Raw genomic sequence first — 15,634 nt, 5'->3', positions numbered from 1 at the left:
ACCTCTTGCACAGCCATGTCTCCATTTTGTTTCACAGAAGCAAGCACAAAGTTGAGCACGTCACATGTGTGTTGGCAGAAGCCTTGCCAAGGCCAGCACCCACAGGCAATATACTCACTTAGCCCCAGGGAGAGCACCCCTGCAGCAGGAAGGTGAACCCTCTTGGTAAAGAAAAGGCAGAGGGCACTGGCACATCAGTTGGCTAGCACCAACAGTGCTTTGATCAACCATCGGGATTCAGCACATGATGAACAGGAGATTTATGTGAGGGTGGTGAGACACTGCAACAGGCTGCACAAGGAAGATGTGGCTGCCCCATCCCTGGCAGTGTCCAAGGCCAGGCTGGACAGTGCTTTGAGCAACCTGGTCTAGTGTAAGGTGTCCCTGCCCGTGGCAGGGAAGTTGGAACTACATGATCTTAAGGTCCTTTCCAACCCAACCCATTCTATGATTCTATGACAACTAGACAAGCTGATCAGCGTTTAACAGTTATCTTCCAGTGCTAGATATAAAAAAAAAAGACAACTTTTAATTACAGTAGTTTTGTTTTGTGAGGACAGCTGTTTCTTAGACACTATGAATTTTCAAACTATTCTGAGCAGATCGATACCATACATGCAAATCTAAACTCGTTGTAGGGACAGTTTAGCTTTGGGTTTTATTTTTTTCTGCATACTCCCCCTGTTCAGCTTCATACATTTCCTTCTTCCTGAGTGCTGAGTTTGTAACAAACAAACTGGTGCTCTTCAGGATCTGGTTCTGATCTTGGATGGGGCATCCAGTGCCATCAGCACAATGCTGCCAAACTGAGAACAGGTTTATTTTTGTATCACGCAGATGCTAGTTGTGCATTCACGATTATACTGAAGGAACATACTTCTTGAACCCCATTAGCACTCAGGTGTTTGGGTCAATTGAACCTGAAGAGAAGCACATCAGCTGACACAGAAGCTGCTATGGAAAAGTCTAGAGAAGGGTGGGCACTGCTGTTTTGCAATGTCACTTGAACTCTGTTTACAGAGCAACGTACCCCTACGAAACATTAGCCAGGCCTTCACCTGCATTGTGGAAAAAGAAGGAAAAAAGAAAAGGAAAACCCCAAACCCAGTCTCTTGGCAGCCTGGCTTTTTCCCAGGTCTCTGGCTTGGATTCCTGCAGATTTTCTAAGTGACTGTTTCTTTGCCATCTTGCTTGTCCATCACACCTGCTTTGTCTGGTTGCCTCCAGTGCTTTGCATTTACTTATTCCCACACTAAGGGGCCACTCTCCACTTCTGTAGCCAGCTACATTTTGGTGCAATAAGCTGCAAGATGGGCTTCTATGAGAAATAAACCCTGCCATGCTCCAGTTTTCAGTTCCGAGGTTGCTGAATGCAACACAAGATTTCTTCTTCTGACAGATATTAGTGAAATTCCTTAACAAACTCAAATCCAATTGTGGAAGTTGTAGGGAACTCTAGTATTAGAGCTGCTATTTAATTCTCAAGGCAGTAAAAAGGACCAAGAGGCCGGCTCGCCTCTGAATGTCTTTCATGTTGGTCTGTTACACAGTGTGATCTTGTTTTACAAGTGCTCTGTTTACAAGAAGGCTTGGGGGGGGGGGGGGAGATGTTCATTTAAGTCCCACACTCACATAGGGCTACTTTTGTAAAGGTCTGATCCAGTCCTACCAGCTGCTTGCCCACAAAACTTTGCAATTGTGGAGGCTAATTAAGATTCTTCGGAGAAGCTCTCCTCTCCCCAGCGGCTGCAGAAGGCCTCATTAGACATGCCGTACCTCCCCCTTTGCCCAGCAGAATGCCCCACTGTGCTTGGTTTACATTATGCCTTATGAATTAACCAATTGATTCAGAAAATATCATTACTTTGGGGCTAAAAAAAGCTGTTCTTCACTATGGGGAAAAAGTCAGGGCTCCACATTGGAGTAAACTGATGCTGTTTCACCTACAAACTCCCTTCTCTCTCTCACTCTGCAAGCCAAGGATGCCCTTGCCAGGACAAAATGGGTTCAGTACAAAGGGAATTTATCATACCTTTCTGTGAAGATGGAAAGTCTGGGCCTAGGTGGTCAGCGTGACCAACCCACTTGCACACAGGAAGCCTCACTTACATGCAACTCTGATCTAAAAAAATTAGTTTACACAGAATGACTATTTGCCTTATCCTTTTTGTGCCCGTTCTCTCTCAAGTTTTAAAGTGAAGAAACCCGCAACTGGTACAGATCAAGTACAAGTCTGAGAATTTCTTGGTACTAATGTTGTGCAGGTGATCTACAGAGATGAACACGGCTAGAAAAGAATTTCAGCTGGCACTGATACATAACATTGGACCTCCAGAATCTTTGAGTGGTTATGGCTGCAAAAGTTTATATTTACTATATATTGGTTTTAAAGCAGAACCAAACCCGATTTAAAACAAACTGAGGAATATATAATTATGTTTCATTTAATACAAAGAGTTTTCCCCTGCTATCTTTGTGCAAAATTCTGGGTTTGAATTTTAAAAGAAAGCTAACTGCAGGAACAAGCAAGGTATTTTAAGTAGTGAATAAACCCAATGTGCTGATACATACAGTTTCAAGTTGGTCACGACAAGCATACCATCAGCTTGGACAGCCTCCTCTTGCTGACTGCCTCGAATGTTCAGCTACACCTTTCAACTAAAAAAATACCTCTCCCCTCCCCAAACTAAAAATGAGAACATTAAAACATGACAACTTCACTGCACAAAACCATACCATAAATTGTAGTAACAGAATGCTTTATTTTGGGGGAATACAAGGAAAAGTGTGACATCCTCATTATCAAATTGTTCTAAAAAGGCATTCTTTCTTTGAAAAACATAGCACTCATACAGAAAAGGTGACCTGTGGGTAAGCCCTCTCATTTAGCAGTGGGAATTCTTTTTCATTTCACAGCTGAAGCTGGGATTTGAATAATCCGCAGCAACAGACTTCAGCTTTGCTGATACTTTCTGGTAGCCTGACGCACACCTGCCACTTGGCACTGCTCCAGTTTGACAGCCTACCAGGAGCTGACAACGCAATGGGAGACGGAGCTTTCACAATTCTCACCCAGGTCGCTTTGCAACAAACCACAAGACTTCACCATTACCACAAGAAGACAGTGAGAAAGCCACAAGGTAACTCGTCTTCTCTTTAATCTCTGAAGACTTCTCATGCAAGCCCTATGCTCATGAAATTCTCGTACCATTCAACTGGTTACACCTCGGTACTTCACTGCACATCCCCTCTGCTGTAAGCCAGAACTGTGTTGTGAAAGGAATGCAACAGATCAAAGGCAAAATACAGTTATTTCCCAATGTACCTGCTTTCTGTACTTGGAACCTACTGTAAGCTGGGATATGGTTTAAAGAATTTATATCAATAAATTACTTCTACCCTCTCTGAACCTTATGTTAGAATTTAAGTTGTTAAAGAAAGGGAGTGGGAAGTTCCTAAACTGTCAGGTTACAAAGTAAGCATTCATCTTTTAATCCAGCAATACAACCCTTTGTCACAAGTAGTATCCATGCCAAGCAGTAAGATACATTGGTCTTACTGTTTAAAGGGGTTCATGTTGTCTGAAGCGGGAATGGCAAACTCTAAAAGAACTAATGGTTTTCTTTATTCAGGTTAGACATAACAAATATGTCAGATACAGCAGTTAGTCTAGAAAAATACATTTAAAAAAAATCTTCAGCAGACCATGCTCCCTGTAACAAAATCTTTCAAAACCAATTTTACAAATTATTCTACATTAATGTAAAAAGAAAATCTTAAATTTAGCATCATGGATTCCATCAAACGTCTACCTATCAAAACATGAGTTTCACTATCTGTCGATGTTAGAATTCATAATACATTTTTCTAACATATCCTGTACATATTAAATAACCTAAACGGCTCCTCTTGTAGTGCATTAACAATGTAGCAAGCACACTCAGTATTTCTCCAGTACCATTTGCATTACAGTTATTTGCCCGCAAATGTAATTAACATCTAAAAGTGCACACAGTAAGCCCCCTCCCTCCCTCCCCAAAACCTGTTTCCCTGCTGGAAACCCAGACATCCACTGGTAACATTATGCTACTGTAGCTAATCTATCCATGATTAGAAATGTGTGACTGAAGTGTTCTTAAACTATACAGGACCTGAATTATATACAAGAATCAAAAGGACAGCCTGTATTTACATCAAGAAACTTCCACTACCACAGCATTATACCAAGAACTCAACACTGTTACAGTCCGTATTTACTTAGGATTTTAGTTTTAAATCAGTATAACACAAAACTAAGCTCAGGAAACACCCTGAAAAAAATGAACATGTTTATTAAATATGACTTCTATTGTGCCACAAAACAAATATCCATTGCTGGATATTCTTACCAGTTCAGTGTTTGAAATAGTGTGCTGTTTTATAAGGAAACTAAGAAGTTTCAGAAAGTTTGCTGGGGAATAAAAGGAAGAAAGAAGAATGGTGGGTGAGGGAAGACAGCAGATATCAAGTGAAGAATTAGATTTGAAAAACTAAACCAAACTGTTAGCACAAATTTAAGACAGTCACTGCATGCAGAAACCCCTTGGAAAAGTGTTATGCAGATCTGAGTAGGTTGTAATAGACAAGGTTAAGATGTAACTTCACTGAATTCTTCCATACCAGTTGGTAGGAATTTTCCATATAAAGTGGCAGAATTTTAAGATTAAATTCCAGATTATCCAGTTTGAGATCAATAGCTTTACTCTCCAAGAAATCCAGTGTATGAACCTATATTACATTTTTCCAATGCTACTGTAAAAAAGGCAAACTATAAACTTTTCTATTCACTTTTTACATTGAACTTTTCAAAGAAAACCAAAGTGATGCCTTTAATTTGCATTAAAGTGGTCAAACATTTCTCCTGTTTCTCCCCTCCCAAAAGTGCAAAAAACAAGTTGCTGCTTGGTCCACAAACACAATACATCATGTACAGCAAGAGATTTTCCTTCTGATGGAGTACTGCTGTCAATCCATCACTTCCAGTTTCTACTCCAAGAAAAATGTCAGCGTCCAAAGATGGAATTCAATTCCAGCAGAATTAACTCTACAATCTGATTCTGGTATACTGTGTGGACTGCTATGTTACCAGTCTCTTTCTCTGGCTTTAATAAGGTTGGACCAAAAACTATTGCTACACTTTGATATGTCATTCGGTTCTTTTCTCCATTTTCTACAACTCTGAAAGAGAAAAAAAAGATACATAAAGAGGGATTTATCAGTACTAGAGTAAAAGTATAATAGGAAAAGGCACAGTCCTAAGCAAATGAATATTCACAGTATTTATTTAATGAGTAGTCTTGTTATCAGGACCTACAGCTGCTGTGATTTCCTCTATGGAAAAGTTTTATTTTGAAATGCTATTCCTGATCCTCTTACAATCCCTCAAACACAAGGGCTTGGCAGTGAACACCACAACTATGACATTTTCTCTGAAGTCTGTTTGGGGCTCTGCAAGCTTGTATAAATACAGACTGATATACTGGTTTCATCAAATCAAATACAGGTAAGAAATATGCAGTAGGAACAGTCACCTAATACTTTTAATTGGACTAGTTAGCTTTAATTGATGCTCCACAACACAAAGCCTTTCCTTCTATCTGCTACTTACCTCTTCAGATGTCTAAAGAGTACCTGCATAGTGTCCTGATTTGGTTTTGGCAACTGTTTGATTAAATCTTTAACAGCATGGACACGCTGCCTTGGTTCTTGTTCTGCAAAAGGATGAGATGCAGAAATAGAAATTCAGGTTTTTTGTTTAAAACTTCAGCATAAAATTTAACAGACAGAGAATAAAAGCAAACGTTTTGCAGTGCTAATATGAGATAAAATACTGACACCTGCTGGCAGGACTGTGCATTACTGACAGGCAATTTTAGGGAAACCTGACACATGTTCATAACCAAAACATTCTTTTTACTGTTGAAAATTACATGTATTGAGAGGAACTTGTATAGAAACCAAGCACACACAGGTTTTCCAGACTTACTAATTGCATTGACAAAGTCATTGAAGTGATTGTAAGTGAACAGCGGCTCTGGCAATTCTCTGAAAAACATCTTTAGAGCTCCTGTGATGACATGTATGTCTTCCCATTTACTGTCATTCAAGTCTAACTTCTCATCTGAAAGAGAAAACATGAATAGCATTAACGTTAACAATTTAGCTATAAAAGCTTTTTTACAAATAAACTGAAGTACTCTTCTGTTCTTACAGCAGTGAAGACTCAGCCCTGCTGCAGTGTAAAAGGGGATACAAAAGCTCAACCACTACAGACATAGATGGCCAAACTCTGCCTACTGCACTGCATGCAGCTCCCCTACACGAATGGTATTTTTCAGAGGGGAATAGAAACTGCTGATGCAACACAAAAGTTACTGTTAGATCCTGCTAATCAGGGAATGAGAGGTCAAATTGTAGATGGGCTATTGTCCTCTTCCTAATTGCAAGCTGCCTATTGATTCTCACTGAACACTGAAATACAGCCATATGTGAAAGGGGTTTATACAGAGTATGGCAGAGGAGCTAAACAGCCACATACTAAAAAGGAGTAGCAAACCTTGCTACAAAGCATTAACTTAAAAATTTAATGCTAGTGGATGTTTAATATGCTTACTGTTTTTCCAGTCACTTAAAAATAATCCCCTCCCTTCAAATTCAAATATTAGGAAGAAGCTCTTCACTGTGAGAGGGTGGTGAGGCACTGGAACAGGTTGCCCAGAGAAGCGGTGGCTGCCCCATCCCTGGCAGTGTTCAGCGTCAGGCTGGAAGTGGCTTTGAGCAACCTGGTCTAGTGGAAGGTGTTCCTGCCCACTGAAGGGGGTTGGAATTAGGTGGTCTTCAACATCCCTTCCAACTCAAACCATTCTGATTCGAGTTCTATTAGCATCTTTCTTTAGAATTGTGTTCTAGAAATGCCTCTATGCTCCATAGAACACTAAACCTCCAGGATGCAAGGTTTTTCAAATGATGTGTATTACACACTAAATTCTTCAATTCTGAAGTAATTTTAAAGATGACAATCACTTCTCATGAAAGACTGCAGTGACACACTAAGAAAACTTTTTCCTGAACTTTCTATGAACTTCAATAATCCAAAAGCATATGCAACTGTAATACAGTTGAAGGAAACTTACCATGATTGACTGCAAATCTTAGCTTCTGTATCACTGCAAGATTGCCACTAACTCGGTATAAGCCATCAACATCTAATCCTAAAACAAAGGGATTAAATCTGTTTTAATACCTTGTCCATGCATGAACTCTGGAATCATTATGCTGCTTCTTTATAGGTCTACCCATTAAAATTAAAAGAAACCCATCTTGTAACAAAGAACACTCAGTTCAACGACAAAATAAACTAGCTTTTTTAATGGGGAGAGCATATCAGAGGAGGTTTAGTTTGACTGCACAGGTCTGGCAGCATCCAGCTCAAAGTAATTTCTGAAACTTCCTACACAGTAGAACAGTAGTAATGAGGCAACAGCTCTAAGTTTCCCCAATGAGACTAGGGGTCTGTAAGATGCTCTTGGTGGGTCGGCAGGGAGTATATGGGGCTCCAACATGCAAGAACCAAGTATTTTGTGGATGTTCGATTTTTTAATGTATGGTTAAGAAAAATCAAGTCATGCATAGAGAGCATCTCAAAGTTGCCAAGTGACCGGTCTGCACAGAAAAGTAATGATGTGCATGCACACTCATCAATACCCAACAGCCTACAAAATAAAATGGGTAGTCTTTTGCTTTTACAATATCGCACACTCTACCAGAAAAGAAAAATGGGTCTGTGGTTGCTACTGCAGTTACTCAGAAGTGATTAGGAGGTAAAGAATTTAATTGAAACGCCACTTGAATGCAGCATGTGAGTCAGCGCCACTGAAAGGGTGAGTGTTGCCAGAATACCTGCAAGTCCCTGTAGCTCCTCAAGGAGTTGTCTGATGCAACACAGCACAGTTACCAGCACCATCTGACATATCCCTTTTCCCCATAATCCACTAGTCATTCCTTTACAGAAAGAACTGATTTGAAGTGTACTGGCAGTAGGAAGAAGAGTTGGAGAAGCAGGGGGGTAAAGCTGTTCATTTCTGTCAGCTTCCCCTCAGGTATTTAAAAAAGGAAAACTTCACTATCTTCACTGCAGTCCTGCCTTTAAAATAAAAAAAGAAATAAAAAAGAACAAAGCAAAATAACCCCTTTCTCACAAACTGCAGATCACAAATGGAATAAAGCCTGCTGTTACAAACAAGGGGGCAGTTTGTTGAACTGGGGTATGGCAACAGAAGCGGTTATTTTTCCCTCCCAGGCCATAAGACAGCAGCATTGAGAAAGAGGACTACAGGCTGCACAAAATCCTAAATGAAGTTCCCATGGAAGATGCCTTAAAATTCTCACATGTTATTCCCCTGTAACACTTACCCTGATTCTCAAGACAATGTTTTCAGATTAAAAGACTGGTATATATCTGAATTATGATTATGAAGATTCCATAATCACCTCTCAGTCATCTTTTAAAAGAGATAGGGCAATGACAACAGCAAGAAAGAAGCAAGAAAACCAGGACGGAGTACAGCCATACCAGGAGCCATAACCGACATATTTTCAACAAAAATGTGGCAATGTCACTTATATCAGACAACCCCGAAAATCACATGTAAGTTTCAAACAGTTTTCTCAGTTATTAAGTAGGAGTGACTTATTTTCAATAAAAGCAAACAAAAATTGAGTAAATATGTGGATACTGATAATGTCCAGAATTGCACAGATCTTCACATAGCAATCAGTGTAACTGGCTGAAGGGCATCAAACCAGTATCTTCTTCAGGGCATATACAGAGCAGGAATACAACTTTTTCCTATAAGTTTGTTTCAAGGAAGTTTTCATATAAACGACTGTTAGTATGCTTAAACCTTCCAAAAATGAATGGTTGTGTTCTGACAGCCTCTTTTTCATCTGGAAAAACACCTTGATGGACTGAGCTCTTCTATTACTTCTTGTAATCCCTCTTTCCTTAGATCCTTGCTGCCAGGAGGCTGTCCTGCCTTCTCCTGAGCTTGAAATATACTGAAGAGGATCAATTTCTCCAAAATAAGATTTCCTTCCCTCTCTCCATTTTGGATCACAGAGACACACCCCCCCCCCCCCACCCCCTGCCCTTGAAAACTCATTGCTAACTACAGATGCAAATTTCAGATTACTTTTCCCAAATAAATCTACAGCATTTTAAGGATTGAAACATTCAAAATCAGATCATGTGGTTAGCAAGAGAGATTTGGAAACAAAAAACTTCAGCCATACCATGTTCCTCAACATGCTCAATGCACAGCTTCACGAACTTTGGCACCGTGCTGTTTTCTCTTTGACACAAGCTGGTGAGATTGGAACCAAACACTTGATCTGGAACCAAGTAAAGAGACTGATTTACAGTGGAACAGGACTCAAGTGACAGAACTAGTTCAGATTAAAACAAACCTCTACACAGGGCAAAGCCTACTGGATACAATTGTCGCAGTATTAGAGTGAAAGTTCTGAAAAGAGCTCCCAGCAGTTCCCAGCAAGAAAAAGCTCACAGTAAGAAAGAGTGCCAGCAGTTACACAAACATGAGTCTCTGAGTAAGGAAATTCTGCTACAGAAATTATTTTAATCCAGCAGAAGACACCTGTAAGAGTCATACAGTCATTACAGTAATAAGAAATAATGGATTCAAAAGCCTTGTTACACTCCATTCCTGTTCCAAGTTCAAAATGTATTTACTGTAACCTTTGTTCAAAATCTGAACAGAGACAATAAACTGTAATCAAAGCGAAAGCTGTTGGCATTGTTTGTTGGAAAACCCTGTAAAATTGCATCTTTCATTGCACCTGCTGTTTAACCCAGCATTACATATTTACTTGAACATAGTCTTTAACTAATGGAAGTTCTGACATGGATTTGTAAATGACAGACCTTTATATCAAAGAGCTCTGAATGGATGAAAGTATAACTATGCATAGGCAACCTGGCCTCAAGGTTGGAATGTCAATACAGATATTTAGCTTTGAGTCTTGTTTGCAAAACTACACAATCCAGTGAGCATGTTTTCTATCATAAAGTGGAGCAAATATAAAAATCAGCTTGAGCAGAGAACAGATTCTTGCAACATTTCAGTGTATTTCAGTAACATGTTAACTCCTCATGTTCACATTTTGTTATCACCAAAGTCCTTCCAAGACCCATTTCTATGGTTTTCATCAAAGATGACCGAATAATAGATGGCCTCTCCTGTTCAGATGCATGAGACTGAAATAGCTCACACTCCTAAATGGAAGAAAGTTTTTACCTTATTTTAATATGTTAAATAAGGTAGCAGGTAAATAAGTGGCAGTCTTCACAGTATCTAGTAGATCTTACTTCAGAGCTTATGCAAGATAGAAACTGTTCTTGCATTTGCATCATGCATAGCATCTAGCCCATTTTTCATGTTTAGCAATCTAAGTAGATTCATTAACAACACTTGCATCTGACTACTGCTTTGGGAAATGCAAGCAGCACACCAAACCAATTATACAGTATGAAAACCGGCACATAATGCCATTATTAGCTATATGCGTACAAGGCTGGTGACCCAAAACACCTCAGTCTTGCTGTTGCTACTCCAGCAGGATCAGTAGCAAAGGATTGGAAAAGCCCACACAGTAGAAAGCAAGGCTAGCATGCAGCTATAGCAGATAAAGCAAGGCAGATTAGACAGCACAAGAAAATACTAGGTAGCAGCAAACTAATTTGCTACAATTACTTCCAACTTTGATAATTTCCACATAAGGAATCATACTTTTATCCCTCATTTTAAAGTAACCTTTGTAATTTTGTTTTTCCACAAAACTTCACCATGGTTACTTCTCTGCTTAGTGCATGCTGTTCCAAGTGGGGCTTTTTTCATTTTTTTTTTTGCTCAGACTGGGTTTGCCAAGTTTTCTGTGTGCTAAGCTTTTTCTGTAGCAGCCATAAAAGTACACTGGGCATTTAAATAAACACTTCTGAATGAACTTTTCATTCATACAGTAAATGTAAAACTGTACAGCACAGATCCAACTTTTAAAATCTACACCATGCTTTTAAATAAAAACAAACTCTTAATTCCTTAATGTCTTTATTTAAAAAATCCAATCATCAGCATGCACGTGTACAAATTAAACTTGGCTTTGTATTCACTGTTGCTTGTCAGAAGTTATGTCACTGAGCAATGACATGAATATTAAGTGTAAAGCAGAGCAAAACAAAAATTCCATAATTTACAGTTAAATTATATTTGCAGATACACAAATATATCAAATGCCACATGCAACAGAAGCACACCTGTTAAAGTATGTAGTTAGGCAAATCACAATAGTATTTGGTCTGATATTTGCCTACCAATACACTATTCTGACCCTAGTAGAGCACCACCTACAACTCCTGCCAAAGCATACAAATAAATAAATAAAGCTTTACAATGAGTACCAAGCCAGTAATTTACACAAATACGTTAACTTAAACCTCTGCAAATACTGTTCTCTCAAAATTTTAACATGTGTGACAAATGGAAATCGATTCTTTCAGAAGTTTGATTCAAGAATATCTCTAAGACTCGTTGTGAAACAATTAAAAAAGGTATACATTCAGAAAAGGTTACGGCAGAAAGATGTTCAAGTTAAGACTCCTTTACCCTCATGCTGGTTTGCCTAAATATTTCCTTTCTTATTGAGATGGCACATTATTGTCGGTTCCACTCAGACAAAAACATCCTTGTGAAACAGGTAAGCACATTCAGTTTTGTACCCAAAGCACTGTGCTTTCCCTTGTACGGACATACGATTATCACAATAAAACACCAGTTCCACTATACAGCCAAGATTTTTGTTAAACCAGCTATGTACATGTGTTTTACTCTAAAACTAGACCATTTTCAGCCCCATTCTACACAGACACTGCTAAATCCAGTTTTCCAAATTTTTTCCGTTGTTAAAAAGGTTCATTTACCCTTGATGTAGCCTTTTTCACGGACAGCTTGTAACGTAGGGCGCCGTGTAAGGAACTTCTTGAGCTTTGTTTTGGTCTTTTTCTGATCTGTGGAATCTATATTGCTAGGTGCTTTCGCTGCTGAAAAGAGAAACACATTTAGCATGAATATCTAAAGAATCAATACTGCATTTATCTGTCAAAGAACCAACATCAAAAAATTAAGCTCAAAACCACATAAAAAACCCTATTCAAATTTGCAATACATCCACTTTTTTTTCCTTTTGGAACTCCAAGTAAATAGCATCCATTTTTCAAACCACCAAAAGACAACTCTCTCACAAAGACAATTCTTAATCAAAACCACAGAAGTCAGAAAAAACAAACGTCTAATTGCTTCTGTGCATTCGACAACACCACAAAATTAATCTATTTCACCACTGCCTATTTTCTCCTATTTTTTTCACGCATCATACAGTAGGAGCTAAAGACATGTACATTTTTTTCCTATTTCCTTTTTTTTTTTTATGATTATTAAAACATGGAAGAAAACCTGCTAACTGCCATCAGGATCTAGAATAAACTATATAAAACCCTGTCCCAAAACTGGAGTAGTTTCATTTCTAGCTGTCCTTTTGAATTCTTCTCTACTGACACATAATACTGAAGATGCAAAAAAGATGAAAGTGAGCATTGCTAAAACAATTCATGGAAAATTTTCAACTCACAACGAAGTTTCTTAGAGTCTTTATTCTCTTTCTCTTTGTCTTGTTTTTCCACCCCTGGGGAATCTGGAATCTCATCTTCTAATGCTTCATCAGACTCCACTACCTATTAGATTTAAGGAGATACAGAGTGATCAGTTTCTCAATTCACAAAATAGAGCATTGACAAACATTTCCTGTAGGCAGTTCTAAAATATATTTTTTAGCCTATAATGATATTCAGCTGGTTCTTTCCTGAACTCTAGATGGCTAAAAATATCTTCAGAAATTATACCAATTCTCACTGGCAGAGTAAATAACTTTGACAAACACTATTTGATCATAAGACCAAACAAAGTAAGGTTTTCTGGACACTGAACCAAGTATAACCAGCCTTTTCAGATATCACTTAATTACATCAACCAATAAAAAACAGATTTTTTTTTTCCCTAAATCCAGAGTTTGCTACAGAATCACCTGATGGGTAACAGTCTAAAAAACCCCCACAACATTTCTAGGGCATTTACGTTATTTCTGATCTCTGCAATGCAAATTTTCTTAATAGAAAATAGAACCACCAGCTGGAAAATTTCACCACTGTCAAAACATACAATGAATTCACTCTGAGAAAGTAGATACACTATCACCTGAAATTCTTGTCCTATGTAATTGCTGTCAGCATACTGCCATTAAATGCAGTCAACTGAAAATGTAGATCATGTGGTAGCGTGGTGGCAGCTATTAGAGACTGTTAAAACTCCCCACCTGCAGGCTCATACCTGTGCTACACGCATGACTGCAGGCATATCAGAAAATAGGAAAAGAAACTTCTTCTGGTCTCACTGCAACATCTTCCCTTCCAAAACTGCGTATTTCTTACTTCACTTCTTCTAAAGTAAACTTGACTTTATGCAGTTACAAAAAACTGACTATACAGTGTCTTCTGTTACAAGGAAGACATTTAAAGACAAGGTAAGGTTGTGTATTCCAGAGCACTGAACAAGCAGAAACATGACTTCATCAACTCATTCTCTGTTGCTTTCAAATGCATTGGATAGCCTTTTTACACATCGAAGATCAATATATTGAACTGCCCAGTTAACATTCCCTCTAAGGGATCCCTCTGCAAGCTGACACCATTTGGACAGTGCTCTCTTAATAGGCCTCAAAGCTTTTTCAGACTGATAAATTTCAAAACCATTCACTGCTTTGGAAAAAAAATAATCTGGAATCTAGTTTGCATCACAGAACAAGTCTAATCTAGTAACTTGGACCTTCTGTATGTAAAAAAGAGCAGCCACATCCTTCTCAGGTACATCAGGTACAGCATATTGCCACAAGAGCAGCCTGAAGGAACAGAGATCAGAATCTAATCTGTACATTCTTTTGAGGAAGATCTCATCACACTACAACTACTGTCTCTGTCCCTGGGAAAGAGATTCACAGCCCCTGTTACCATAAAGATCCCAAAATTAAAAGCTTGCTTCAGATCTGACAGACTTTCCTACCCAAAACTTCAGTGCTCCAGCTTATCAGATGGTCTGATAATGTACTTATTGAACATTTTCCTTGTCATCTTGGGTCTCTTGGCTATCAGCTCCCAGCAGCAATAGCACTTCCTCCAGAGCGTTGACAAACTCTCCCTACTCCACCATTTACTTTCTCAATCTAACATGTAATGCCTCATTTTCATCTCAACATATCTCAACCTTTCTAACTTCATTTGTATTTAAGCAGGGAAGAAGTGGCCTCAGTTGCCTTACAAAGCACAGACAGCAGGAGGGTACTGCAGAGTCACTGCCTTGCCTGGTTATTAAGGGTCATGACATTTTCATACTGGGAAAAGGCAGAAGACTGGGAGCCTAAACCATGAGTACTCAAACAAACCAAAACATTCATATTAGCTGCCTGTGTTTGGGTGGAAAACACCCATATGGGGAAAACACTATCAGAGCCAACAGAAACAAAGGTCACTACATCAAAAGCAACATAAATGCAGCATATGAGCAGTAACCAAGCTTATGACTATAAAAATTAAGAATATACATGAAGTCAACTTAGTATGACAGGAATATTTTCTCCAAAATCTCCTCCAACTCCTTCTGAATTTGAAGATGGTAAATCCTGTTTGGCAATATCAAAAGCAAATGCTTGAACACTTTTCTGTTGATTAAACAGTTGGCATTATACTGCCTGATAAGAAGAAATAATACAGTGTTTTGCCAGGGCTTCTAATTTGCACTTCAGTGCAGCCTTATTAAGTGAACAGCAGTATTAAATGCTGATTAACACATGTCATGAAGCACTCCCTTGGCCATCCTTCCCCCCTTCCTCCCTCTTTGTCAGAGATAGAGAGGATCCTCCCTGTCTCTTTCAGGTCACTGAGACAGAACAAATATTTGGCCACAGAAGGAAACTCATTTCCAAGCTGGAGGTCAGCCCACATCTCCTGGTTCTTAATCCAGTGCACCATCCTTTTTCCTTTGACGTTATTAATTATATTTCACTTGTCACCACCAGAAACAGTCATATCCTCAACCCCCTGCTGCACTCAAGAAAATCAGAAAATTAAGATGTATGCGAAGCACTAGGAGTTGTTACACAATTATTTTAATAAATAACATTACCCTGAAAATAGAGCCTTCACAAGTCAAACACGTACCTGATTGTTGATGGTATAGTTAAGAACTTTATACCATTCATTAATAAAGCTGTCATTATCAGATTGAATTAAGAGCTCAGTTCCTTGGCGGGTTTTTAGCTTTAAAGAAATAAAAACAGAGGATCATCAGAATTGATAAACGCAATAGGATTCAAAAGTTAAATTACCTAAGTCAAATTAAATTTCTCCCTGGCATAACTTTTAGGTAATACATAGCCACTCAGGAACACTTCCCAGTGAAAACAGTAAATAACAGTC

At 38.7% G+C, this 15,634-nt stretch overlaps 1 protein-coding gene across 13 annotated transcripts in view; it reads right to left on the bottom strand.

Annotated features, from left to right (window-relative positions):
- Positions 1 to 2,742: 2,742 nt before the first annotated feature.
- ARHGAP12 (Rho GTPase activating protein 12) overlaps positions 2,743 to 15,634 on the bottom strand; it is a 72,162-nt gene continuing 59,270 nt past the window's right edge. For 9 of the 13 annotated variants that reach the window (XM_061468151.1, XM_061468154.1, XM_061468157.1 and 6 more), the window contains 8 exons: positions 15,377 to 15,475; positions 12,739 to 12,841; positions 12,032 to 12,151; positions 9,331 to 9,429; positions 7,173 to 7,250; positions 6,026 to 6,160; positions 5,648 to 5,750; positions 2,743 to 5,217 (listed from right to left, as the gene is read on the bottom strand). In XM_061468151.1, coding sequence (XP_061324135.1) covers positions 5,043 to 5,217; positions 5,648 to 5,750; positions 6,026 to 6,160; positions 7,173 to 7,250; positions 9,331 to 9,429; positions 12,032 to 12,151; positions 12,739 to 12,841; positions 15,377 to 15,475 — 912 coding nt within the window. In that variant the 3' untranslated portion in view covers positions 2,743 to 5,042. Of the gene's footprint in view, positions 5,218 to 5,647; positions 5,751 to 6,025; positions 6,161 to 7,172; positions 8,183 to 9,330; positions 9,430 to 12,031; positions 12,152 to 12,738; positions 12,842 to 15,376; positions 15,476 to 15,634 lie in introns of those variants that run through there. The other 4 variants (XM_061468147.1, XM_061468152.1, XR_009746047.1 and 1 more) reach the window with 3 other exon arrangements.

The sequence above is a fragment of the Pezoporus flaviventris genome, unplaced genomic scaffold (assembly GCF_033815535.1).
Source record: "Pezoporus flaviventris isolate CSIRO_AGI_PZ_B2104156 unplaced genomic scaffold, CSIRO_AGI_Pfla_v1 ptg000047l, whole genome shotgun sequence".
Lineage (NCBI taxonomy): Eukaryota > Metazoa > Chordata > Aves > Psittaciformes > Psittacidae > Pezoporus > Pezoporus flaviventris.
This window is presented reverse-complemented; position numbering and strand designations above follow the sequence as displayed.